The sequence below is a fragment of the Schistocerca americana genome, chromosome 5 (genome assembly GCF_021461395.2).
Source record: "Schistocerca americana isolate TAMUIC-IGC-003095 chromosome 5, iqSchAmer2.1, whole genome shotgun sequence".
In the NCBI taxonomy this organism is placed as follows: domain Eukaryota; kingdom Metazoa; phylum Arthropoda; class Insecta; order Orthoptera; family Acrididae; genus Schistocerca; species Schistocerca americana.
The window spans coordinates 183,150,867-183,176,984 of NC_060123.1; the positions used below are offsets into that span (position 1 = coordinate 183,150,867).

Here is a 26,118-nt window from a genome sequence, read left to right on the forward strand (position 1 = left end):
GAAGGACTATGGAGTGAGGCAATAACAAATAAAAGTCTAAATGTCTGGTAGAGACGCTATTTTTGACGAAATCAATCATTTTGCTGATATATGCTGCAAAAGTATCAACTCTGACATGTCTCTGTTAACACTTAGATGTTGTAGACGGTAACTTTCATTTATTTCAGTTTTCAAATACGACTCAATGAGTAATTTAAAAAAAAAATTAAGTTTTGATTTTCTAACTGTAATTGTGGAAGAACTTCAATTGCTTTATCTCTAGCATTAAAAACATCATCAAAAATCCAAATGAAACTACCTGAAAGTATTATCACATATAAATTTAAAAAATGATAACTCTCAATAATATGACACAGGAAGAGTCACTCACAAATATTAAATAAATATATTTTGTTCTTTTATTAATTTGTTAACTGACAGATTATTAGATTCAAACAATTATGGACTAAATCTGTCAACAAAATATATAAACAACATTCCTCACAAAAACAACCAAATGAATATACAAATTTCACAGCACCTATCACAGAAGAATAATTGTGGCCGTTTCTAAATAAATACTTTTCTTTATCATTAAAAAACTAGAAACTTTAAATATCAAACAACTGAGCATAGTAAAATTTCATTTGACGAGGCAAGTATCACAATCCAAATAAAAAGAGCAGCTTGCTCCTCCTATTAGTAATAAGATATCTTAACAATCTGTAACTGAGATGAATGAACTTAGCTTACTTTGAAAGCATTAATGTTTTATCATGTGAAGAGAGTAAAACTGCCCCCAAATCGTGAATAGCCACAGTAATACGAAATGGGGTAAAAAAGTTATTAAGCTTTACCTATAATGATGCACACAGATGTAGGGCACACTAAATAGATAAATGTGAGGTAGTATGAATTCTGATAAACAGAGGAAGGCAGAAGAGGTATGAAGGGACTTTTTATAAAGCTGATACAGTCCAGTCACACACTGATGAGCAAGTTGGACCTTCTTTCAGACATGCCTGTGTTCTTTGTACAATGTAAGCAAAATTCCTTGCTAATAATGTACAAAATAAAATACATTGGAAGGCTGCCATTTAATGGCAATAGAACAATTTCACACTTTAATATTTATCTATGGGAGAGCCAGCTGCCACAGAAAATATACCTACATTTACTTCATTCCTTGCACATTAAATATGTAATATAAAATGACTCCAAGACGACATGTTTGATGTCACTTTCAACATACATGATGACATAATTTGTTAAAAAAATGTCGCCTTTCACATGTAGCACCCATGTTAGAGGGGATCATTCGTTGTGCTATGAGGTGTACTCGGATTTTCTCCAAGTTTCTCTTTATCCTTATTTTCTTCCCCCTCGTTTTCTTGTTTATCATTTTGTGGACGAAGAGCAAAAATGGTTTTTTCCTTAAGGTCTGAAACTTCACAAGCTTCAACAACATGGCGGTTGAAAAGATCACTTTTATCAGCATAAACATGATGCCCTGCTCCAGTAACAACCTGCAACAAAAAAAAAGTAGATCTGACAATTTTAACCCGACTTTCATCATTTATTTTTAAATGAAACGGGGTATGTCTAAATACGAATTCTACCATTTCAGCTTCTATACAAGATTATTTTAAAGTAACTGCAGACACTGCTTGGGTGTAATGTATGCACCAAAATAAGCATATACAATGAAAAGGATGTTTGCTACTCACCATACAACAGAGATGCTGTGTCGCAGAAAGGCACAACAAAAAGACTATCAGAAAGTTAGCTTTCGGCCAACAAGGCCTTTGTCATAAGTAGACAACATACACACTCTCACGCAAACGCATGTGTGTGAGCTGCATTTATGTTTCAAAAATACAGAACAACGTGCATATATCAGTAAAATGACTGATTCCATCAAAAATAGTGTCTCCATCAGACATTCCACAAATTATGATAAAACAATAATTTTGGCTACAGCAATATCTTTTTGGGACTCTGTTACTACAGAAACTGCGCAAATGTGTGGTGAGCAGCATCGCAGAAGGCAGTTAAGTTCTGCACTTCCACTAGTTAGGGTACTGCTGCTGGGCAGTGTGCTCCATCTCTCAACACCATTTTGGTGCTTGCTAAGAATACTCACAGTGCATTATATGAGGGTGTTCTGAAAAGTAATGGCTCCATACTTTTTATGTGAAAAATCTTAAAGCCTTTTTTAAAAAAAGAAGCATTATATACATTTCATATCATCATTCTTCATGTCTACATACACTCTAAGAGGAAGAGGGAGGTGGGGGGGGGGGGGGGGGGGGGAAGGTGCACCATGAAAGAATTATCCAAATGGGATGGAAATCTGTAGATGTGATGATTATATTTCAGAAAATCTGGAGGATTTATTAAAGAGAAAGAGCTTCACAAATTGAGCAAGTCAGTGGCGTGTTGGTCCAGTTATCCAGCTTGGCACTGATTGATAAAGTTGTTGGACATCCTCCTGAGGGATATCATACCAAATTCTGTCCAACAGGCATGTTAGATCAACAAAATCCTGAGCTGGTTCGAGGGACTTGCCCATTATGTTCTCAATTGGGGAGAGATCCAGTGACCTCGCTACCTCAGGTAGGATTTGGCAAGAATGAAGTTAAGCAGTAGAAGCTCCCACACCTTCTATGGGCAGTGATTATCTTGCTGAAGTGTAAGGCCAGGACAGTTTGCCATGGAGGGTAAAAGCAATGAGGTGTAGGATATAACTGATATTCTGCTGTGCTGTAACGCTGCCGTGGATGGCAGCTAAAGGGGTCCTGATATGAAAAGAAATAGCAGCCCAGATCATCACTCATGATCGTAAGGCTATACGGTGGGCGACAGTCATGTTGGTATCTCACCACTGCCTGGAGCGCACCCAGGAAAGTCTTCGGCCTGGAATCTCATTGACTGCAGCAGAATTTCTTCAGTGATGAGTCCCACTTCAAAATGAGCCCAATGAAAAGCAAAGATGTGTCTGGAGACACACTGGTATTTTGCTGCCCTACACAATATACTCGTCCATTCCTACACAACCCCTACTCCCCACCCCTTGCCCCATAGCTCGTAGAGCTAGATGCAAGATCTGTCCCACATACCCACCCACCACCATCTATCCCATCAAAGGCAGGGTTACCTGTGAAACCAGTCAAATGATCTACAAGCTAAGCAACAACCACTGTGCTGCATTCTACATGGACATGACAACCAACAAGCTGTCTGCATGAAAGGCCACTGACAAACTGTGGCCAAGAAACAAGTGGACCACCCTGTCACTGAGCACGCTGCCCAACTCAATGTTTTCACAGCCTATGCCATCTGGATCCTTCCCACCAACCACCCAGTTGCCTCCCCCATCATGTACTGACAGCTGTTTGTAGTCTGGCCCAGCTGCCAGAAACTGTGATTTTGTGTGTGTGTGTGTGTGTGTGTGTGTGTGTGTGTGTGTGTGTAGGGGGTGTCTATTTTCAACAAAGGCCTTGTTGGCCGAAAGCTCACTTTGTGACAGTCTATTTGTTATGCCTATCTGCGACTCAGCATCTCTGCTATATCTACATCTACATGATTACTCTGCAATTCACATTTAAGTGCTTGGCAGAGGGTTCATCAAACCACAATCATACTATCTCTCTACCATTCCACTACTGAAGAGCGCGCGGGAAAAACGAACAGCTAAACCTTTCCGTTCGAGCTCTGATTTCTATTATTTTATTTTGATGATCATTCCTACCTATGTAGGTTGGGCTCAACAAAATGGTGAGCAGCAACTATCCTTTTCATAATATTGTTAGATTTCATCCTGGATTTTCCATTGTCTGTACATGTATATATATGTATATGACATCTAATGATTTCAGTCCCATTCAGATAATTCCTCTGTGGTGGGTGTTTTGTTTTGTTTTGTTTTCTTTTCTTTGAGAGTATTTATTTTTCAACAAAGGCACCCTGGCGACAAACATATTCTCCCAATGACAGTCAGTTTGTTGATAACAACATTGCAGAAATGTTTGACTTTGTTGACAGAGGCACAATCTCATCTCTGCTTCCACTGCTTCATCACTATCAAAATGAAGTCCTCAAATGTGTTTTTTTTAAGTTTTGGAAACAGATGAAAATCCGATGGAGCCAAGTCACAACTGTTTGACTGATGAGAGTGAACCCCAGGATTTCGATTTTTACACATGCTGCAGTGCTGATGTGTGGTCTGGTATTATTGTGCTGAAGGAGGGGGTGCTGCACATGTGGACAAAATCTTTGAATTTGAAACTATATTATGGCATGCCATTTCTCATGCACCAACATAGTTACAATACGTACCACCATGTTACAAGCTACAATTAAGAGACCTCCATCAGCAGAGGGCTGCATTTAAGTAGACATGAAGAATAAAAATGAAGAATGTTGATAATGTTAGTTTTATTTAAAAGGCTTTGAGGGTTTTCATATAAAATATTTGGCGACATTACTTTTTAGCATGTACTTATGTGTGGTGGAATGGAGGACATATTCATCTGTCTTCGGTGGCTCACCTGAGAATGACTGGCAGGCGTCCAGTTGAAATATCGTGGAGTTTAGTTGATGTCGACTGGCTGCAAGACCAAAATTTCCTCAAACAACTATTACATTTCCTGCTATGCCTCCATTTTGAAGTCTCCATGATATTACTTTTAATTAGGATAACACTACGCCGTATGCTGCCAATGTCCTCTATAGGGCATGTGTGAACCCAAGATGATTTCCTCAATGACAAGTGATCATTAGGGATAAGAGTATTGTTAGGAGCACTTTACATACATAAATTATCTTGCAGACAAGATGAGTAGCAATTTGCATCTCAGCTGTTGGCTGATGACACTGGTGTACAGGAAGGTGTTGAAGTTGATTGACTGCAGGAGGATACAATATGACTTAGACACAATTTCTAGTTGGTGTGATGAATGGCAGCTAGCTCTAAATGTAGAAGAATATAAGTTAATGCAGATGAGTAGGAAAAACAAACTCCTAATGTTGGGATACAGCAGTAATAGTGTGCTGCTTGACACAGTCAAATTGTTTAAATATGTGGAACCAGCATGTGAGGATTGTGGTAGGGAAGGCTGATTGTCGACTTCGGTTTGTTGGGAGAATTTTAGGAAAGTGAGATTCATCTGCAAAGGACACCATACATAGCACAGAAGTGTGATCAATTCTTGAGTACTGCTCAAGTCTTTGAGATCAGCATAACGCCAGATTAAAGGATGACATCAAACCAATAGAGGTGGGCTGGTAGATTTATTACCAGAGGGTTCGAGCAACACGCAAGTATTAAGGAGACGCTTTGGGAAATCAAATGGGGATCCCTGGAGGGAAGGTGACATCATTTTCGAGGAACACTAATGATAAAATTTAGAGAGCTAGCATTTGAAGCTGACTGCAGAACAATTCTACTGCCAACAACATAATTTCGCTTAAGGACTATGAGAAATTAGAGATTATACAGAGGCACATGGGTAGTTGTTTTTTGCTTGCTCTATCTCAGATAGAACAGGACAGGAAATGATTAGTTGTGGTAAAGGGTACCCTCTGCCACACACAGTCAGTGGCTTGTGGGGTATGCAGACTTAGACGTAGATGTAAATGTGTATGTTGACTGTCGCCCTGCACAGCGCATTCTCCTAATCTCCCTCATTCATCAAAAACATTTGGCCATGAGTTGCCTAGATTCTGGCACACAGCCTCTTACCAGGCACTACTGTTGGTGAACTTTGGTGCAGACTTCAAGCAGTATGGAACAGTGTGCCCTTATCTGGTGTGACTCGATGCCCATGTGGGTTAGAGTTGCTATTGGTGCTGGAGCTGGCAGCCCTGTGCACTAAATTTCGCAGTTTGCACACCCTCAAATTACCTACAAATTTAATCGTATGTTCACATTATGCTCGATACTCACAAAAAGTAAAACTTCTTTATAATATGTTTGTTTAACAGATAAAACTTAGTTGCTAGTTATATTTCCCAGTGGTATAATTTTAATGGCCACACCTTCCCATAGGTCTTCATTTTGTTTGTCTCTCTATCTCTTGGAATCCAGTAAAGAATTTCCTTAGTTTATCTTCCGTCCATTCACCTATCTATTTATCTCTCCCAGCAATTGCCAATGCACACTGCCCCATTGATCATTGAACAGCTCCCAGATTTCCAATAATCTCGATTACTGTCCATGTTTCACTGATGTTAGTAAAAATTGTCACTACAAATGGACTGTACACTTCCAGTTTCAGACACATTGGAAACTCCATTTTGTAAATCTAATAAAAGCACTCCAGGACTGATGCTTACCTTTATTTATTTTCCTGTAGAATCAGTAACAGTTTCCAACATCTGTCATGAGCAGTAAATTATATTAGCAACTATTTTCCTGAGTTTCATAAATAGGCATACATATATCTAGGGTCTATGACCATTTTGAATAAAGAAAGGCATAATTTCAAACAGCGAAATTCCAACTACAGTGCAATGTCTTGGACTCTGCAAAGACAATACACTAAAACACATTTTTATAAAACAGAAGTATCATTCTTTTGGCAAAGGGTCGGTGACTAGTATCAATTACTATTGGAAAACTTCTTAAGTATACCATTTAATTTATCACTTCTTACAGATTTGCAAAAAATCAGACAACACACTATGGTAACAATATACAGAAAAGCGAGAAACCTAATGCAATTTCAGCATAACCTACTACGTGCATTGTTCAACACATAGCCCAAAATAAAAAGGTGTAATTTATTGGTTTCATAAAAACTACAAAAAATGTGTCTTTCTTTCTCAACCCGTACAGTTAAGTCTCCCCTGACCCGCGGTTCTGAGTGACTTTCCCAAAATCTACCCCCTTTTCCTAGACCTCTCCAGTGCTTTTCCTTCACCCTTCTACCTTCCCCTTCAACTCTTCAGCCTGAAGAAGAAGCCAATGGCTCCGAAAGCTTGCCAAACATAACAGTCTTTTATGTGTGTGTTCTGCCGCCACTTGGTGAGCAGATTTTTTTATCTATCCGATTAAATAATTTTAAGAATAAACACTGAGTTTTATTTGTTTCCAAAATAAATAATTGTACTATTTATCATTTGCCACTCTAAAAAGGTGGCATTATTTCGTAAATAAATACTTACAAATATTTCCCCATTTTCATTTTAACATATAATCAAACTGGTTCACCTGACTTTACTCTTACGATAAAATTTATTCTGGGAAAGTATAGCACCTTTGTCTCAATGCAACTTTGAACTGTCGCCATTTTATGTTAATGCTAGATCTACAAACATTAAACACATACTGAACATTTAGAGTGTGTCTTTTAGGCCACAATACTACTTTTGACCAAAATTAAACTATCTGGTACCATCTTTAGTTGCCTTGTAAATGCTACAGTAGTCTTCACAGTTATATCACAATGGAGAATATATTCTGTAGACGTAAAAACTCTAAATGCAGATAATAATCATTTACTTTAGTACACTATTATTACATGTGTCACCTGAACAGAAAATATAGGTTTTTCTGGCATCCCCCATGAACCACGAACCGCGCCAAGATGAAACAGCTGAATGTGTACCTCAATGATAAAGTACCACATATACAACCACAATGGAGGGGTATCTGTAAAGAGACCAGACTATCTGTGGCTTCTGAAAAGGCAGAACAGCAGTTGAAAGGACAACTGTTTGGACCATTGACTGATCTGACATTGTAACATTAGCCAACATGGCCTTACAATGCTTGTACTGCAAACGGCTGAAAGCAAGGGGAATCTATAGCCACGATTTTTTTTTAATGCAGCTCTATTGTAGGCTTAATGATGATGACATCATCTCAGGTAAAATATTCTGGAAGTAAAATAACCTCTCATTTGGATCTCCGGGCTGGGTCTACTCAGGAGTATGTCAGAAGCAAAAACGAGATTTGACATTCTACACATCAAAGCATGGATTGTTAGATCCTGTAATTGAGTGGGCAGGTTAGACAATTTGAAAAGGGAAATGGACGGAAGTTGGATAAACTTGGGATTTGTGAAATACGACGGTAGGAGAAACATTTCATGTTATGTCAGTACAGAAAGAGAAGGAAAAACAGTAGAACATGTACGGGTAAGGGGGGGGGGGGGGGGGGGGGGATGATGAAAGAAGAAGCTGCCTGGTAAAAAAACCATGACTAACATTTGGTTTTAGAATCATGAAATAAGGTTGTAAATACGGAAGAGATCTGGAGCACTGGAAGGTTTCAGATTTCTTATATACTGGTAAGACAAAGATTTCAGAATCAGATTTGAATCTTTAAGACTTTATCACGGACCAGATTTTGACTCTAATCATAATTTATTGTTTATGTACTGCAAACTAAAACTGATGAACTGCAATAAGATACGAAATAAAAGAGATAGGATCTGGCTAAGCTGAAAGAAACAGAGGTTGTTCAGAGCGCGTATTAGGCAACATTGGGCTGAAACAGAGGAAGGAATACAACAGAAAACCAATGGTTAGGTGTGAGAGATGAAAAAGGGAATGCAGCAGAGGATCACATACTTAAAAAGACAAGGCTTAGTAAATATCCTTGAATAACTCAGGAGATGCTGAATTTAATTGACAATTTAATTGACAAAAGGAGAAAATATAAAAATACAACAAATGAAGCATGCAAAAAGGAATACATAAGTGGCTAAGCAGGAATGGCTAGAGGGCAAATGCTTGGCTTTAGAAGCATGTATATCTAAGGGAAAAGGTAGCTGACACCAACAGGACCATTACATAGATCTTCAGAGAAAAGAGAAGCAGCTGTGCGAATAACAAGAGCTTAGATGGAAAGCCAGTACTAAGCAAAGAAGGAAAAGCTGAAAGGTGGACAGAATATACAGAGGGTCGATATAAAGTAAAACACATAACTTGAGCACAATATTATATGACGAGAAGAGCAAGTATACGAATATGAATGACAATATGGTACTGTGATAAGAATCTGAAAGAACACTGAAAGACTTAAATGAAACAAGGTCCCTGGAGTAGTCAACATTCCCTAAGAATTATTGGATACTTGTGAGAGCCAAAATTATTGCACCCCTTGTACTAGATAATACACGGATCAGCCACAACATTATGACCACTGACCTAGTACTGACATAAACTCATCCAGGCAAAACAGAATCACCTGGCGAGGAATGACAGTTAGTCACACACACGCACAGTGCATGCAATATCAGTGAGGATGCTGTCCATATGTAAAATGGGGAAGGCACGTGATCTATCTGAGTTTGACTGAGGACAGATTGTGATGGCCTGGAGGCTTGGCACAATCATTTTGGAAACTGCACATGTTGTGTGTTCAAGGAGTGCTTGGTGAGTTCTTAACATGCAGCAAAACCAAGGTGAAACCACATCCAGACATCATGGGGTTGGGTGGCCACATTTGATCACAGATGTTGGACATCGCAGGCAGGGCAGACTGGTCAAACAGGACAGGTGGCAAACTGAAGCAGAACTAACATCAGACTTTAATGCTGGTCAGAGCACAAGTGTGTCTGAACACACAGTGCACCAAACACTCCTAATGATGGGCCTCTGCAGCTGATGACCCATGCATGTGCCAATATCATTAACGCAATCACACTGGCAACTATAACTGAAATGTGCAAATGACCATTGGCACTGGACACTGGTGCAATGGCAGAACATTGCACGGTCTGACGAATCCTGATACCATTTTCATCATGTTGATGGGAGGGCACGAATCCGTCGTCTTCCGGGGGAATAGCTCCTTGACACCTGCACTATGGGACAGAGACAAGCTGGCGGCAGCTCCATTATGTTCCAGGGAACATTCACGTGGGCATCCATGGGTGCAGTGGAGCTCGTCTAAGGCACCATGACAGCCAAGGAGCATCGCACACTGGTTGCAGACTGCATACACCCCTTCATTACGATCATGTTTCTCGACAGCAGTGGCATTTTTCAACAAGATAATGGGCCATGTCAGAAGGCCAGCAGTATGATGGAGTGATTCGAGGAACACCATGGTGAGTTCCAATTGATGTGCTGGTCTTCCAACTTGCCAGATCTGGACCTGATCAAACACATCTGGGATGTGATTGAACATGGCGTCAAAGCTCATCAACCCCTGCCTGGAATTTACAGGAATTGGGTAACTTGTGGGTGCCAATGTGGTGCTAACTCCCTCCAGTGATCTACCAAGGCCTTGCTGCTTCCATGGCATGATGTGTTGCCACTACTATCCATGCCAACGGTGGACATACTGGCTATTAGGTAGATGGTGATAATGTTCTGGCTGATCAGTGTATGAAACAATTGAAACAGCCTCAGACTTCAGGAACAATGTAATAATTCCAATTCCAAAGAAGGCAGGTGCTCACATGTGAATACTACCAAATGAACCATCAGTTTAATAAGTCTTCATTGCAAAATATTGATACAGATTATTTACAGAAGAATGGAAAAACTGGTAAAAGTCAGTCTTGGGGAAGATCAGTTTGTGTTTCGGAGGAATGGAGGAAGACGTGAGGCCATATTTACCCTTAAATTCATCTAAGCAGATAGACGGAAGAGAGGTAAACCTATGTTTACAGTCTTTATAGGTTTAGAGAAAGTCCTTGACAACGGTGACAGGAGTAATACACTGTTTGAAATTCTGAAGTTAGCAGGGACAGAATAGTTAACTATAACTTGCACATAAACCAGAAGGCAGTTATACAGGTCAAAGGGCATGAAAAGGAAAGTAGTTGAAAAGGGAATGAGGCAAGGTTGTGGTCTCTCCCTAATGTAATTCAATCTGTACGCTGAGCAAGCTGTTAAGAAAACTTAGGATAAATTTGGAAAGAGCTCACTGAGAGGGGATAAAAACTTCTGATATTTGCTGATGACTTTGTAATTCCATCTGAGATGGCAAAGGATTTGCCAGAGCAATTGAATGGAATGGATTGTATCTTGTAAAGAGGTTATAAGATGAACATCAATAAAAGTAAAACATGGGGAACGGAATGTATTCTCAGTAAATCATGGGGAAGATATAGAATGCTGACTAGCAAAAGCAAGAAAAGCATTTCTGAAAAACAGGAATTTGTTAATATTAATATAAATTTAAGTGTTAGGAAATCTTTTCCAAAGATATTTATCTGGAATGTAGCCTTGTACGGAAATGAAAACAAGGATGATAAGCAATTCAGACAAGAAGCTTTTGAATTGTGGTGCTATAGAAGAATGTTCAAGATCAGATGCTAGATCAAATAATAAGTGAGAGGTACTGAATTGAATTGGGGAAGAAAATTTATAGCATAAGTTGACTGAATGAGGGGATTGGTTGACAGGAAACATTCTGAGGCAACAAGGAATTGCCAGTTTGGTAATGGAAGTAAGTGGGGAGGGGGTGGGGGGTCAAAATTGTATAGGGAGACCATGGCTTGAAAACAATAAGCAGGTCCAAATGGATGTAGGCTGTCGTAGTTATTCCAACACGAAAAGGCTTGCACACAATAAACTAGCTTAAAGAGCTGCATAACAACCAAAAACCACAACAACAAAAACATCACCACCAAAGAGTACTTGAATGTTTTAGCAGTGATGTTTATAAGTTTCCCAATTGTACTGTAATCATCAATGCAGACTTAAATCATCCAAAAATTAATTGGGAAAAATACAGTTTTGTTAGTGGTGGGCATGATAAGATATTCTGTGAAATATTACTAAATACCTTCTCTAGAAACTACCTACAACAGATAGTTAGGAAACGCTCTCATGATGAAAATATACTGGATCTAATGACAACAAGTAGACTTGATCTCTTTGAGGATGTCCACATCGAAGCTGGTATCAGTCACCATGGTGCAGTTGTGGCTTCAATGATTACCAAAGTACAAAGAACAACCAAAACAAGCTAGAAAGATATATATGTTCAGTAAATTAGATAAAAAGAATCAGTAGTGTCATACCTCAATGAACAACCCGAAACTTTCAGCACATGGCAGGAGCGTGCAAAGCAACTCTGGATCAAGTTTAAAAGAATAGCTGACCATTCACTGGATAGTAGAACAATTCATAGTGGGACGGAACCTTCTTGGTATACAGTCACTGTAAAGCAACTTCTAAAGAAACAGGGATTACTGCATATAGGTATAAAACAAAGGGTGGGGCTATAGATAGATTGACTGTTAAGAGAGCGATGTGTCGTGCCTTCAACGACTGCCACAGCAGAATATTGTCATATGATGTCACAGAACCCAAAGAAATTCTGGCCATACGTAAAGGCTGTTAGTGGCACCAAAGTTAATGTCCATTCCCTAGCAAATGAGACAGGAAGCAAAACAAAACCTGAAATGCTTAATTCAGTTTTCAAATGCTCCTTTACAAAGAAAAACCCAGGAGAATTGTTCCAATTTAATCCTCATACCACTTAAAAGATGAATAAAATTGGTATTAGTTTGAGAAACTGCTGACATTAAAATCGAACAAAGCTCCAGGACCCAATGGAATCCATACCAGATTCTATACTGAATTTGTGGCTGAGTTAACCCCCATTCTAATTGTACTCTATTGTAGATCCTTCAAACAAAAACCCATGTCCAGTTCTTGGAAAAAAGCACAGGTCACATCCGTGTACATGGAGGGTAGTAGAAGTGATCCACAAAACTACGATCCAGTATCGCTGACACCGATTTGTTGTAGAATCTCAGGATATATTCTGAGCTCAAATATAATGAGGTGTCTTGAACAGAGTAACATCCTCAGTGCCAGCCAGTATAGATTCTGAAAACATCAACTGTGTGAAATCCAACTTGCACTTTCCTTACATGACATACGGAAAGCTTTGGATCACAGCAATCAGTAGTTGCAGTATTTCCTGATTTCTGAAAAGCATTGACTCAGTACCACACCTATGCTTCCTGTCAAAAGAACGATCATATAGGGTATCAAGTGAAATTTGTGACTGGATTGGGGATTTTTTGGTAGGAAGGACAAAGGATGGAGAGTCATCGTCAGATGAAAAAGTAACTTCGGGTGTGCTCCAGGGAGTTGTGTTGAGACCCTTGCTGTTCATGATATATATTAATGACCTTGCAGACAATATCAATAGTAACATAGGCTTTTTGCAGATGATGCAATTATCTACAGTGAAGAACTATTTGAAAGAAGCAGCATAAATATCTAGTCAGATCTTGATAAGATTTCAAAGTAGTGCGAAGATTGTCAAACTTGCTTTAAATGTTCTGAAATGTAAAATTGTGCACTTCACAAAATGAGAAAACATTGTATACTATGACTATAAATCAATGAGCCACTGTGGGAATTGACCAACTCGTACAAATACCTGGGCATAAAACTTTGTAGGGATATGAAATGAAATGATCACATAGGTTCAGTCATAGGTAAAGCTGGTGGCAGACTTTGGTTTATTGGTAGAAACTGGTCAAGTGTAATCAATCAACAAAGAAGATTGTTTACAAATCAACTGTGTGACCAATTCTAGAATATTGCTCAAGTGTTTGGGACTCGTACCAAGTATGACTACCAGGGGATATTGAATGTAAACAGAGAAGCACTGCATGAATGGTCATAGGTTTGTTTAATCTGTCAGAGAGTGATATAGAAATACTGAAAGAACTGAACCGGAAGACTCTTGAAGATAGATGTAAACTACCCCGAGCAAGTCTGGTAACAAAGTTTCTAGAACTGGCTTTAAATGATGACTCTAGAAATATATTACAATCCCCCAACACATTGCTCACATAGGGATTCTGAGGATAAGATTAGAGTAATTACTGCACCCACAGAGGAATTCAAACAAAATAATTCTTTCCACCCACTGTATTTGAATGAAATGGGAAGAAATCCAACAAACTGGTACAATGAGATGTATCCTCTGCCATGCACCTTGCAGTGGTTAGTGGGGCATAGACGTAGATGTTGATATTTACATCTAATTTCGTCCATATGCTACTGCTTGTGTAAATTATACTATATCATGAGGGAAGTTAGCAGCAGACAAAGGCCAGTGCAGTTTCATCTGTGCTTGTAGAGTGACGTGTGCGAGCAGCAGTAGCAGAAACAAGTCGTATATTCAGTTTTTCATATTAGTTCCGCAGGTTTAATTCAAATTACTTTGTGTGTTTGTGTGTTTGCGTGGTGAAATTCTTCGGATCTTTGCGTATTTTCGAATTAGAAAGGGGTAGTATGAAATTTTAATAACGGTAGAGTGTAACATCGCGTAGGCGGTTGTCATTTGTACTAAGACAGGGGTAGGATCGCATTGTAATATTTGTATAGTGGCGCAGTCCTGGTCATTTGATCGCTTAGTTTGTAAGTAATTGTTCATATATCGCAGCTCAATCTGGTGCTGGTGACGCAACTGTGCAGTCGCATATTGCTGTTTTATTTGACTCAACTCTATACGTCCAGATATTAGCAGTAGGAAGGATAGGGTGTGCGCGTGCTGTGTGCGGGCGCAGGAGGAACTGGCCGCAGTTCACGAGCAGCTGAGAGTGCTGTTGGCCACGGTCAGCCGCCTTCAGGCTGCTACCTCGAGGTGCAGTGACGGTGGAGGGTCTGGCGCGTTGCTTGAGACACCCCAGGTGTCGCTTGCTGCGTCCACTGACTCAGTTGCAGAGGCACCTTCTAGTGTACCCAGCGCGTTGGGGCCACCCTCACCTCAGGGTGAGTGGCGGACTGCAACGAATTCGCGTCGCTCGAGGTGGAGGGTCAATGTGGAGGCTGGCCGGCTGGCCTCGCCCATTCATCCTGTCAGTGGGCAGGTGGCTGCTCCTTCAGCAGGGCCCGAGCAGGCACACGGGGGCAAAGGCTTGCTGGTTACTGGGAGCTCCAACATTAGGCGGGTGATGGAGCCCCTTAGGGAAATAGCATACAGGGCTGGAAAGAATTCCAATGTGCACTTAGTTTGTCTCCCGGGGGGGGCCTCATCCAAGATGTGGAGGCGGCCTTGCCTGCGGCTATCGAGCATACGGGGTGCAGTCATCTGCAAGTAGTTGCTCATGTCGGCACCAATGATGCCTGTCGCTTCGGTTCTGAGGCGATCCTCAGTTCCTACAGGCGGCTGGCAGATATGGTGAAGATCGCTGGCCTCGCACGCAGGGTGCAAGCAGAGCTCTCTATTTGCGGCATCGTTCCCAGAGTGGATCGGGGTCCTTTGGTTTGGAGCCAAGTGGAGAGTCTCAACCAGAGGCTTCGTCGACTCTGTGACGGTCTTGGCTGCAGATTTCTAGACTTGCGCTATTGGGTGGGGAATTGTAGGATGCCCCTAGATAGGTCAGGGGTGCACTACACAAAGGAAGCAGCTACTTGCGTAACAGAGTACTTGTGGCGTGCACATGGGAGTTTTTTAGGCAAGGCAGTAGTGCGAGGTGTCCTGATGAACACTCACCAGTCGACATGCAGGCAAGAAAATCAGGGCGTGCTCAGTGTAAAGACACTTCAGCTATCAAGATATTAGCAGTAAATTTTCAGAGTATTCGGAATAAAGTTCCTGAATTTACTGCCCTCCAGGAAGTGTGTGGCGTGCAAATTATTCTTGGGACTGAGACCTGGCTGAACCCTGAGATAGGAAGTTCTGAAATATTTAGTGAGGGTTGGAACGTTTACCGGAAACACAGATTAGACACCGTAGGAGGTGGTGTCTTCATTGCAGTTGACAAAAATATTGTGTCTCCTGAGGTTGAAGCAGAGTGAAGTTATCTGGGCACGTTCAACAGGGCTAGGAGAAATAAAGTTAATTGTTGGGTGTTATTACTGGCCACCAGGTTCCACCATGAGGGTTCTAGAATCATTCAAAGGGAGTCTAGACTCTGTATCGCAGAAGTACCCGGATCATGCTATATTAGTCAGAGGACTTCAACCTACCTAGTATAGACTGGGATGTCTATGGATTCATTACAGGTGGTAGAGATAAGCTGTTGTATGAATTAATTTAGAACACATTATCCGTAAACTGTCTTGAGCAGCTAAATCGACAGCCAACGCGTAATGGAAATATTTTAGATCTGTTAGCCACGAACAGACCAGACCTCATCGACAGTGTCAGTGTTGAGACAGTGATTAGTGATCAAGATGTTGTCATTACGAGTATGGTTACGAAAGTTAAAAAGTCGGTCAAGAAGGCTAGGAGAGTATTCTTACTAGAAAGAGCAGTTGTTAGCATCCCACTTAGTAAATGAATTGACTTCATTTACTTCCGGAACGATGGACGTGGAAGAATTATGGGCAAATTTTAAACACATTGTAAATCATGCAAAGTGGGTTACAGACGGAAAAGACCCACAGTGGTTTAACAGCACAATTTGGAGAATGCTCAGGAAGCAAAGACAGTTGCACTCGCGGTACAAGAAAGATCGGGGTGCGGTACAAGAAAGATCGGGAGAATGAGGATAGGCAAAAGTTAGTAGAGATTCGTGCTGCAGTAAAAAGAGCGATGCGTGAAGCATACAACCACTACCACCGTCATACCTTAGCAAAAGATCTTGCTGAAAACCCAAGGAAATTCTGGTCTTACGTAAAATCGGTAAGTGGGTCGAAGGCTTCCATCCAGTCACTCACTGATCAGTCTGGCCTGGCAACGGAAGACAGCAAAATGAAAGCTGAAATATTAAATTTAGCATTTGAGAAATCTTTCACGCAGGAGGATCGTACAAACATACTGCCGTTTGAGTCTCGTACAGATTCCCGTATGGAGGACATAATGATAGACATTCCTGGGGTTGTGAAGCAGCTGAATGGGTTGAAAATAAATAAATCGCCAGGTCCTGATGGGGTTCCAACTTGGTTTTACAGAGAGTACTCTACTGCATTGACTCCTTACGTAGCTTGCATTTGTCACGAATCTCTTGCCCAACGTAAAGTCCTGAGCGACTGGAAAAAAGTGCAGGTGACGCCTGTATATAAGAAGGGTAGAAGGACGGATACTCAAAATCACAGACCAATATCCTTAACATCGGTTTGTTGCAGGATTCTCCAACACATTCTCAGTTCGAATATAATGAATTTCCTTGAGACAGAGAAGTTGCTGTCCGTGCATCAGCACAGCTTTAGAAAGCATCGTTCCTGCGAAACACAACTTGCCCTTTTTTCACATGATATCTTGCGAACCATGGATGAAGGGTATCAGACGGATGCCATATTCCTTAACTTCCGGAAAGCGTTTGACTTGTGCCCCACTGCGTACTCCTAACTAATGTACGAGCATATGGGATTGGTTCCCAAATATGCGAGTGGCTCGAAGACTTCTTAAGTAATAGAACCCAGTACGTTGTCCTCGATGGTGAGTGTTCAGCGGAGGTGAGGGTATCATCTGGAATGCCCCAGGGAAGTGGGGTAGGTCCGCTGTTGTTTACTATCAACATAAATGATCTTTTGGATAGGGTGGATAGCAATGTGTGGCTGTTTGCTGATGATGCTGTGGTGTACGGGAAGGTGTTGTCATTGAGTGACTGTAGGAGGATACAAGATGACTTGGACAGGATTTGTGATTGGTGTAAAGAATGGCAACTAACTCTAAATATAGATAAATTTAAATTAATGCACATGAATAGGAAAAAGAATCCCGTAATGTTTGAATACTCCATTAGTAGTGTAGCGCTTGACACAGTCATGTCGATTAAATATTTGGGCGTAACATTGCAGAGCAATATGAAGTGGGACAAGCATGTAATGGCAGTTGTGGGGAAGGCGGATAGTCGTCTTCGGTTCATTGGTAGAATTTTGGAAAGATGTGGTTCATCTGTAAAGGAGACCGCTTATAAAACACCAATACGACATATTCTTGAGTACTGCTTGAGCGTTTGGGATCCCTATCAGATCGGATTGAGGGAGGACATAGAAGCAATTCAGAGGTGGGCTGCTAGATTTGTTACTGGTAGGTTTGATCATCACGTGGGTGTTACGGAAATGCTTCAGGAACTCGGGTGGGAGTCTCTGGAGGAAAGGAGGTGTTCTTTTCATGAATAGCTACCGAGGAAATTTAGAGAACCAGCATTTGAGGCTGACTGCAGTACAATTTTACTGCCGCCAAATTATATTTCGCAGAAAGACCACAAAGATAAGGTAAGAGAGATTAGGGCTCGTACAGAGGCATACAGGCAGTCATTTTTCCCTCGTTCTGTTTCGGAGTGGAACAGGGAGAGAAGATGCTAGTTGTGGTACGAGGTACCCTCCACCACACACCGTATGGTGGATTGCGGAGTATGTATGTAGATGTACAAGAATGCACATACTAGAAGTGATGGGCACTAAGTGTAGTTGAATACAAGTGGCAAATATGATATGAAAAGTCATTACGTCTTCTTTTTTGCCCCTGGTAGCTGAGTGGTCAGCACAACGGAATGTCATACCTAATGGCCTAGGTTCGATTCCCAGATGACTTGGAGATTTTCTCCACTCAGGAAGTGGGTGTTGTGTTCTCCTTATCATCATCATTTCATCTCCATTGACACGTAAGTCACCGAAGTGGTGTAAACTCGAAAGACTTGCACCAGGTGAACAGTCTACCTGACAGGAGGCCCTCGCCACATGGCATTTCCATTACATCTTGTTGATGCAACAGCATGTCATACAACCACATTATTAAATCTGAGCAATGAAAAATAATAAGCCATTATGAACACAGTTTTTTAGTACCTTGAATATTCACTGTGTTCAAAGACTACTGTTACTGATTTGTGTATGGGAGACATGAATCAAAGACAATTGAATGAATTATAAACCCTTGGGTGGACTACACAATGTGACACCAGCACAGGACAAGACAGATACATCTGCAGGGGAGTGGCAGATGATACATTTAAATTAAAATGTCAGTACAATGATGGAGTAATGATACAGATGTATTACATAGCTTACAGCATGTAGACAATGTGTATGCAACACTTTCTGTGGTACACCCCTGACATCAACCAAACTGCACCTTCAACTGCAACAGAATTCCAAACATTCAGAATGTAAATCGATAGATAACAAATCTACTCACCAACCAGCGGCAGGGGAACACACATACAAAAGGGTTTAACTCTAACAAGCTTTCGGAGCCAGTGGCCATTCTTCTGGCAGAAGAACTGAAGGGGAAGGAAGAGGAGAGAAAGGAAAGGACTGAAGAGGTTTAGGGAAAGAGGTACAGCTCAGAGAAGTCACCCAGAACACCAGGGTAGTGGAGACTTCCCGAACGGGATGAGAAGGAAAGACTGATTGTTGGGTACCGCACTGGACGAGATTTGATAACCTGATAGCTTAAAGGTGGAAGACAGAATAATATGCAAAACAGAGATTACTACTAAAACATTGTGCATGAGTTAATAAGAGTGAAAAGCTACGTACATTGTATGTAACAGAGGTGGGAGGAGAGACTGCGAAAAAATGGACAGGTCGGAAAATGAAAGATGTAGAAATCTAAAATGGAGTGAAGAAAGGAGTAGTTACTGTGAAGAAATGTTGAGAGGGAAGGAATTAATGTAAATAAAGGCTGGGGGGGGGGGGGGGGGGTGAGAACCAAGGAAATGTTGTTGTGCTAGTCCCCACCTGCAGAGTTCTGAGAAACTGGTGTCTGGGAAAAGAATCCAGATGACGCATGTGGAGAAACAGGTGCCGAGGTCTGCAACAGGATATTGTGTGTTGCCTGTATACGCCCTCTGCCTATGCCCATTCATCCTGACTGATAACTGGGTGGTAGTCATGCCGCTGCAAAAGGCCAATCAGTTTTTGCATAACAGCCGGTATATGACATGTCATTTCACAGGTGGCTCTCCCTTTGATGTATATGTTTTGCCAGTTACAGGGCTGGAATAGTTGGTGGTAGGAGGGTGCATAGGGCAAGTCTTGCACAAGGGACAGTCACAGGGGATAGAAGGCATATGGTAGGGAGATGGGTGTAGAAGGAGCATATGGTCTTACAAGGATATTGCGGAGACTGGAAGGTCAACGAAATGCTATTCTAGGTGTAGTGAGCTACATCTCAGACAGAATGGATCTCATTTCAGGGCATGATTTTAGGAAGTCATGGTCTTGTTGAAGTAGCTGATTAATACATTCAAGACCAGGAGAATACTGGGTGACAACTGGTGTGCTCCAAAGTTGTTTTTTGGTGGGATCAGCAATACCAGGATTGGATGCGATGACCTGGGAAATCTGCTTTTGAATTAGGCTGTTGGGATAATTACATTCAGTAAAGACTGAAGCGAGAGTGGTGGTGTATTGCTGTAAGGAGTCTGCATCCAAACAAATTTCGTTTACCTCGAATGCCAAGGCTGTATGAGAGGGAATGTTTGACATGGAAAGGATGGCAACTGTCAAAATGTAAGTACTGTTGTTTGTTAGTAGGTCAGATGTGGATGGAAGTGTGCAGCTGGCATTCAGTGAGGATGGGATCAACGTCAAGGAAAGGGGCATGGGATTGGAATAGGACCATGTGGAATTTAATTGGGAGAGGGTAGTTCGAGATTCCAGGAATTTTAACAGATCAGCCTCACTATGAGTCAGTATGTCATCAATGTATCTAAACCAAACAAGGGTCTGAAGGCTTGTGGATGCCAGGAAAGCCTCCGCCAAGTAACCCATGAAAACACTGGCATAGCCATCCTGGTTCCCATGGACATACCCCTGATCTGTTTGTATGTCCGCCTCTCAAAGGTGAAGTAATTGGGGTTAGTATAAACTTGATTTGGGTGAGCAAGAACAATGTCATAGGTTTGGAATCAGATGGATGATGACTGGGGAAATGTGAAATGTTCAGCAGCAGACAGACTACACTCGTGGGGGATGGCATCAATGGTGACAAGCAAAGTGTGTGGCGGGAGTGGGACGGCCATGGATTTCAGACAATCTAGGAAATGTTAGATATTCTTAATATAGGGGGGAAGTCTTTGTACTATGAGTTGCAGGCATTGATCAACTAAGGCAGATATATGTTCGGTGGGTGCTTTGAAGCCACCAACTATGGGACGGCCAGGATGATCGGGTTTGTATATTCCGAATGGTAGGCCAAATGGCTCATTCCCATATTCTCTGTTGAATCTCCTTTTAATTTGGACTGCATCAAAGACTGAGTGTGAGACATGACAGACAAAGATGTTATCACCTTGGAACACGTTATCAAGCATCATGACTGACGATAATGTAATGTGATGAGCTGGGAAACCACAACATTGACTGGAAGCGACTTAACTGCTGTGAACTGTAGCCCAATACAAACTGTTAGGCAATCAGTCAGCAATGACGAGACAAAGCATCAGAAAGAAGAGGAATGAAACAGTGAAGGGTGGAGGGCTTGAGGGCTGGGCACACAGTATGCAGATGTGTGCAGCAGCTGCAGTACCTGCTATGGCACCTCTGACAGGTTATATTGTATACAGTGTCCCACATAAAACCAGAATTCCTCAAGTATTCGTTAATCACCTCTAGCCAAATTGCTTGTGAAATAGCAACACTTTCTCGAAATTTGGCTACGCTGAATTTTATTGGAAAAGTTGAGTACAGCAGTGTATTCATGCATCAGTTGTTATGAGAAGCAATTACGGCATTTTTATAGAAATGAGGCAGTTTGCATTAGAACAGCAAACTGATATTGTGAGTGTTACATAAAGGCAGGCTCCATCAAGGAATGTAAAGAAATGTTTCAAGCGAGGTATCCTGGTAAGAAATGACCAGCACTATTCGAGATCTGTACAAAAAATGGAAGGCTGTAGGATCCATTCAGAACATGCAGAGGAATATGCGACTGACAGTGACAACCTCTGAAACTATTGACAAAACTCATGTGGACATTACGAAAAGTCCCTGCAAGTTGGTAAGGAGGTTGTTGCAGCAGGTTTGTGTATCACAACATTGTGTCTTCATGTACTAAAAGAAATTAAATTAAAAGCCTATCATGCGAGTTAGGTGAAGAGTTGAAATTTGAGGACCAGTGAGAACAAAGAGTTCATTATTGTAACTGGTTGTTAAAACCAATTGCTAACAGTTACTTAGAACCCTTGCTTTCCTTCATTTCAGATGAGGCCTGGTTTCTCTTGGCAGGTTATGTAAACTCAGAGAATTGCAGATACTAGTCACAGGACAACCCACATAGTCTGCATGAAGAACTTCTCCACCCAGAGGAGATAGGTGTTTGGTGTGTGTTTTCCAGCGTATGCATTATTGGCCCCATATTTTTCAATTACACTTTAAACAGTGCCAGATATCTAGAGATCTTTATCTCTTTCTATGTGCGATTAACAGATGTGGAGAAGCTGTATGCAGTATTCCAACACGATGGAGCAACTGTGCACACATCCAAACAAAGTATGGCCCACGTCACTAACATGTTCATGAGGATAGACTTGTCAGTAGAGGCCTCTGCCCCCCCCCCCCCCCCCCACAAGTCCCCGTTACCTGTGATTGTTATTTACAGGGCACACCAAAAAGCAAAGTGCATGCACACAATCCTCACCCAATAGACACTCTTAAATGGAACATTACTACAGAAATTAATAACATCATGCCAACAGAATTACGGTGTGTTGCTGGTAAAGTCATCACATGAAGTCGTGATGCCAAGATGCCCACGACCACAAGTTCCAGCATCTCTTATAAATAGCTAACTACGTCCTTTTTAACATTACTATTATCTATTCTTTTTCAGTTAGTTCACTATTACTTGAATCTCGAGCATAAGGTGTTCTGGTTTTATGTGGGACAATATGTAGAACATTTTATATGACACTTTAACACAACAGTTTGCCTCTGTGGAGCTTACTAAGGAAGCAGCAACAGATTATCAAAACATATTTATTTAACTGCTGATTGACAGAGAATTGACTAAGGCATCAATATTGCATTTGTAAGTGAGAAATTAAGTATTAATTACTCTAGATTTCTTACAGGATGACAGTAATTTCCATCAGCACATTTAGCAGTATTGTACTTACTCTGTGTTCAAATGGTGTTGCAATTTTCTTGATAAATGGCATAACTAAGTGTATTTGCATGACATACCTGTACACTAACGTATGAGTTAGGGCATGCATTTCGAATTGCTTCTCCTGTATTGTTTTGGATCCAAGATCTTGAACCATATATGACTGTAATAGGAATCTCAGGAGGCAACAAATGTATCCGTTTTATCATTGGATTTTTTGCCCATCCAAACCCAAACATCATTGAATGGAAGGCTGCTTCACCACTGAAAACAAAATTAACAAATGGATTAGAGATTAACAATGATGAGTCAAAAACAAACGAACTTGGATCTATATGTACAAAGTAAATATTCCGATAATAGACCAAACATTAACGATAGTGAGTTAACTAATACGTGATGGAAAATTAATTTTTTTTTTTTTTTTTTTTTTGACAAGACAGCAATACATAATATTCCTTTTCACTATTATTATTATTATTATTATTATTATTTCATTCAATGATCATCTCACAAAGATATAGGAATTGCCAATGTAATACGTTACAAATCAATAGCTCAAAATGCACAACACATAGAATGCATATGCTTTATGAGGATAGGACAGGTGGTCTATGAGGATAGGACATTATTATTATTATTTTATTTTTATTATTATTATTATTTTATTTTTATTATTATTATTATTATTATTATTTATTTATTTATTTTATGGCCTTCATTGGACCACTCTCGTCAAAAATACAAAGTTGTAAACAGGTTGTTACACAGGGATACAATTTGGCTCAACAATAACTTAATATGATATTTAGGTAATATAATTATTAGAGTCTATTCATATATGAAAGGTGTTTTGCTCTTCTGTCTGCCCAATATTTCTTCATTCTTTCAGATATTATTATAATAATATTTCTTCATCCCTTCAGATATTATTATAATATATGTCCACAGCTTGTGATCTTGTGGTTAGTGTTGCTGCCTCTAGATTACAGGGTCATGGGTTGGACTCTGGCCAGGTCAGAGGTTTTCTTCACTCGGAGACCAGGTGTTTGTGCTGTCCGAATCATTTCAGCTCACCTTCATCAATCAACAAGTCACTGAATTGGCACCAAATAGAAAGACTTGCAACAGACAGCCAAACAACCCCAGACATGGTGTCCTGGTCAATAATGCCATATGATCATGTCATTATATTATTTTTGTCCCATAATGTGTCCATATGAAGACAAAAATATCACTTTGCGTAGTTTACAAAATCACCTTTATAATGAACTCATCATTACGAATCACATCAAAACATGACAACAGTAGGTACTATTTGACTCGTGCTCCAGCCGTTGCCTACCTTGCTAACTGGCAACGCAGAGGTGGGCACTACACCATGCCACAATTTCTGCTTCTGACTCAGCATAGCAGGATTTAGATGTTCGAAAAACTATCACTGTTACTTTTCAGCATTAATACTTGTCATGCTTGCTTTATGCCACCGACAATGAACACTATAGTGGCTAAATAGCCTCTCTAGAGCTAAACTGACATGGCAAGCAACACTAAATGTTCTACATGTATCCCGATCCACTTGTTACAGGCAGACATAACAGAATGATGCTCTTGGGTGGAGCATCATGTGATACACAGCTTCTTGCCACTGTGAACTGCCCTGTCACCCTGCTTCTCGTGTGCACACTACTATAATGGGTCAACGGACTTAAAATATGATGAAGTGTAGTTCCACATCAGTTGGAAACAGAATAAAAATGTGAGATTACCACACGTCAGAGGATTGCTGGCACTCTTCAGGACTATTTTATTGCTTTTGCATTTAAGCTCAACTAGGTTCTTTCTCAACCACTCAATAAACGAATGTTCTGTCACTGCCCCTTGCACACCACTTGTAAACTTCAAACACCTGATAAAAACAAATCAGTAAGTTAAACGCCAGTTCCATAATATGCAGAACAGAGAGCCCTTGATGCTACTATGCCTTTAAACAGTCTTTGAAAATTTCCCTATCACAACAACTTGATGAGTAGCAAAAATGCTATAGCTGAATGTGAGCAATATTGAGAGGACAAACTGCTACTCATCGCATAGAAGAGGTGTTGAGTCATAGACAGACACAATGAAAAAGACTGCTAAAATATGAAGCTTTCAGATGAATGAACAGAAAACACACCCACACATTGACACAGCAAAATTTTCATGTGCTGGTCCCCCAGTGCCTAGAGACTGTGACTGTGTGTATGGGTTGTGCTTGTGTGAAAATATGTGTGTGTGTGTGTGTTTTCTATTCTGGGAGGATTTTGTCTGAATATTTAATATTTTAGCAACCTTTTTCATTGTGCCTGTCATGGTTCAACATGCCATCTATGTGGGAAGTAGCACTGTATCCTTTTCACACTGTTGTTATTCCATGTTGGACTTTCCATTGTTTGATACTGTAACGTGACACTGAGGTAATCTAGGTGGCAATTTTATTTTATCAAAAGATGCCACAAGATTTTTGTATTTTTCTAATGTGATGAGAGCAAGTTTATCTTTACAGTGTTTGCAGTAGCAAATGATCTTGAGTTGCTATATGACTTACTAACAACTATTTCAAATTCAACTAGGCCTGAAAAAATATGATGTTTATGAATGTGAAAATTTGTTACTGTTCAAGAAATTGACTTCACTCCAAAGTTAATGAGAAAATTTTAAATGTTTCATTATAAATACAACTTCCATCAAATATCGAACTATATCAATAACCTACTTTATTTTAACATTAACGTTATCTGAAACATTTTACTGCAGAAAAATACAAATCATCTATAATAATGAATGAGAGATTTGAATTTTGAGGAACACATTTCAGTTTTATATGTAAAACTAAACAAAAATGAGCCAAATCTTCCATTATCTTTGTGATCAGACCATTAAAGTGGAAAAGCTACTATGGCACAGCCAAACATTCCCACAACGAAGATAATTTACAGGGCTCCAAAACTGTGGGTAAATGCCAAGCACACTGAAATAATTCACACTCGCTGACAATGCTGACTGAAGTATTAAAGATAACAGCAAAATTACTGTGACATATCATATCATTAACTACTACAAAAGGATAATGACCTACCAGCAAAACTGGTTTATTTTGAGTTCTGAGTTACATAAAGTTAATATGAAGGCAGTTTGGACAGTAAATTCCACTGCAGTCT

At 40.4% G+C, this 26,118-nt stretch overlaps 1 protein-coding gene across 3 annotated transcripts in view; it reads right to left on the reverse strand.

Moving 5' to 3' along the window:
• Positions 1–375: 375 nt before the first annotated feature.
• The window catches only part of LOC124615908 (1-acylglycerol-3-phosphate O-acyltransferase ABHD5-like), a 103,209-nt gene continuing 77,466 nt past the window's right edge, over positions 376–26,118 (reverse strand). For all 3 annotated transcript variants that reach the window (XM_047144083.1, XM_047144084.1, XM_047144085.1), the window contains 2 exons: positions 22,996–23,182; positions 376–1,505 (listed from right to left, as the gene is read on the reverse strand). In XM_047144083.1, the coding sequence (XP_047000039.1) occupies positions 1,284–1,505; positions 22,996–23,182 (409 nt within the window). In that variant the 3' untranslated portion in view covers positions 376–1,283. The remainder of the gene's footprint in view (positions 1,506–22,995; positions 23,183–26,118) is intronic.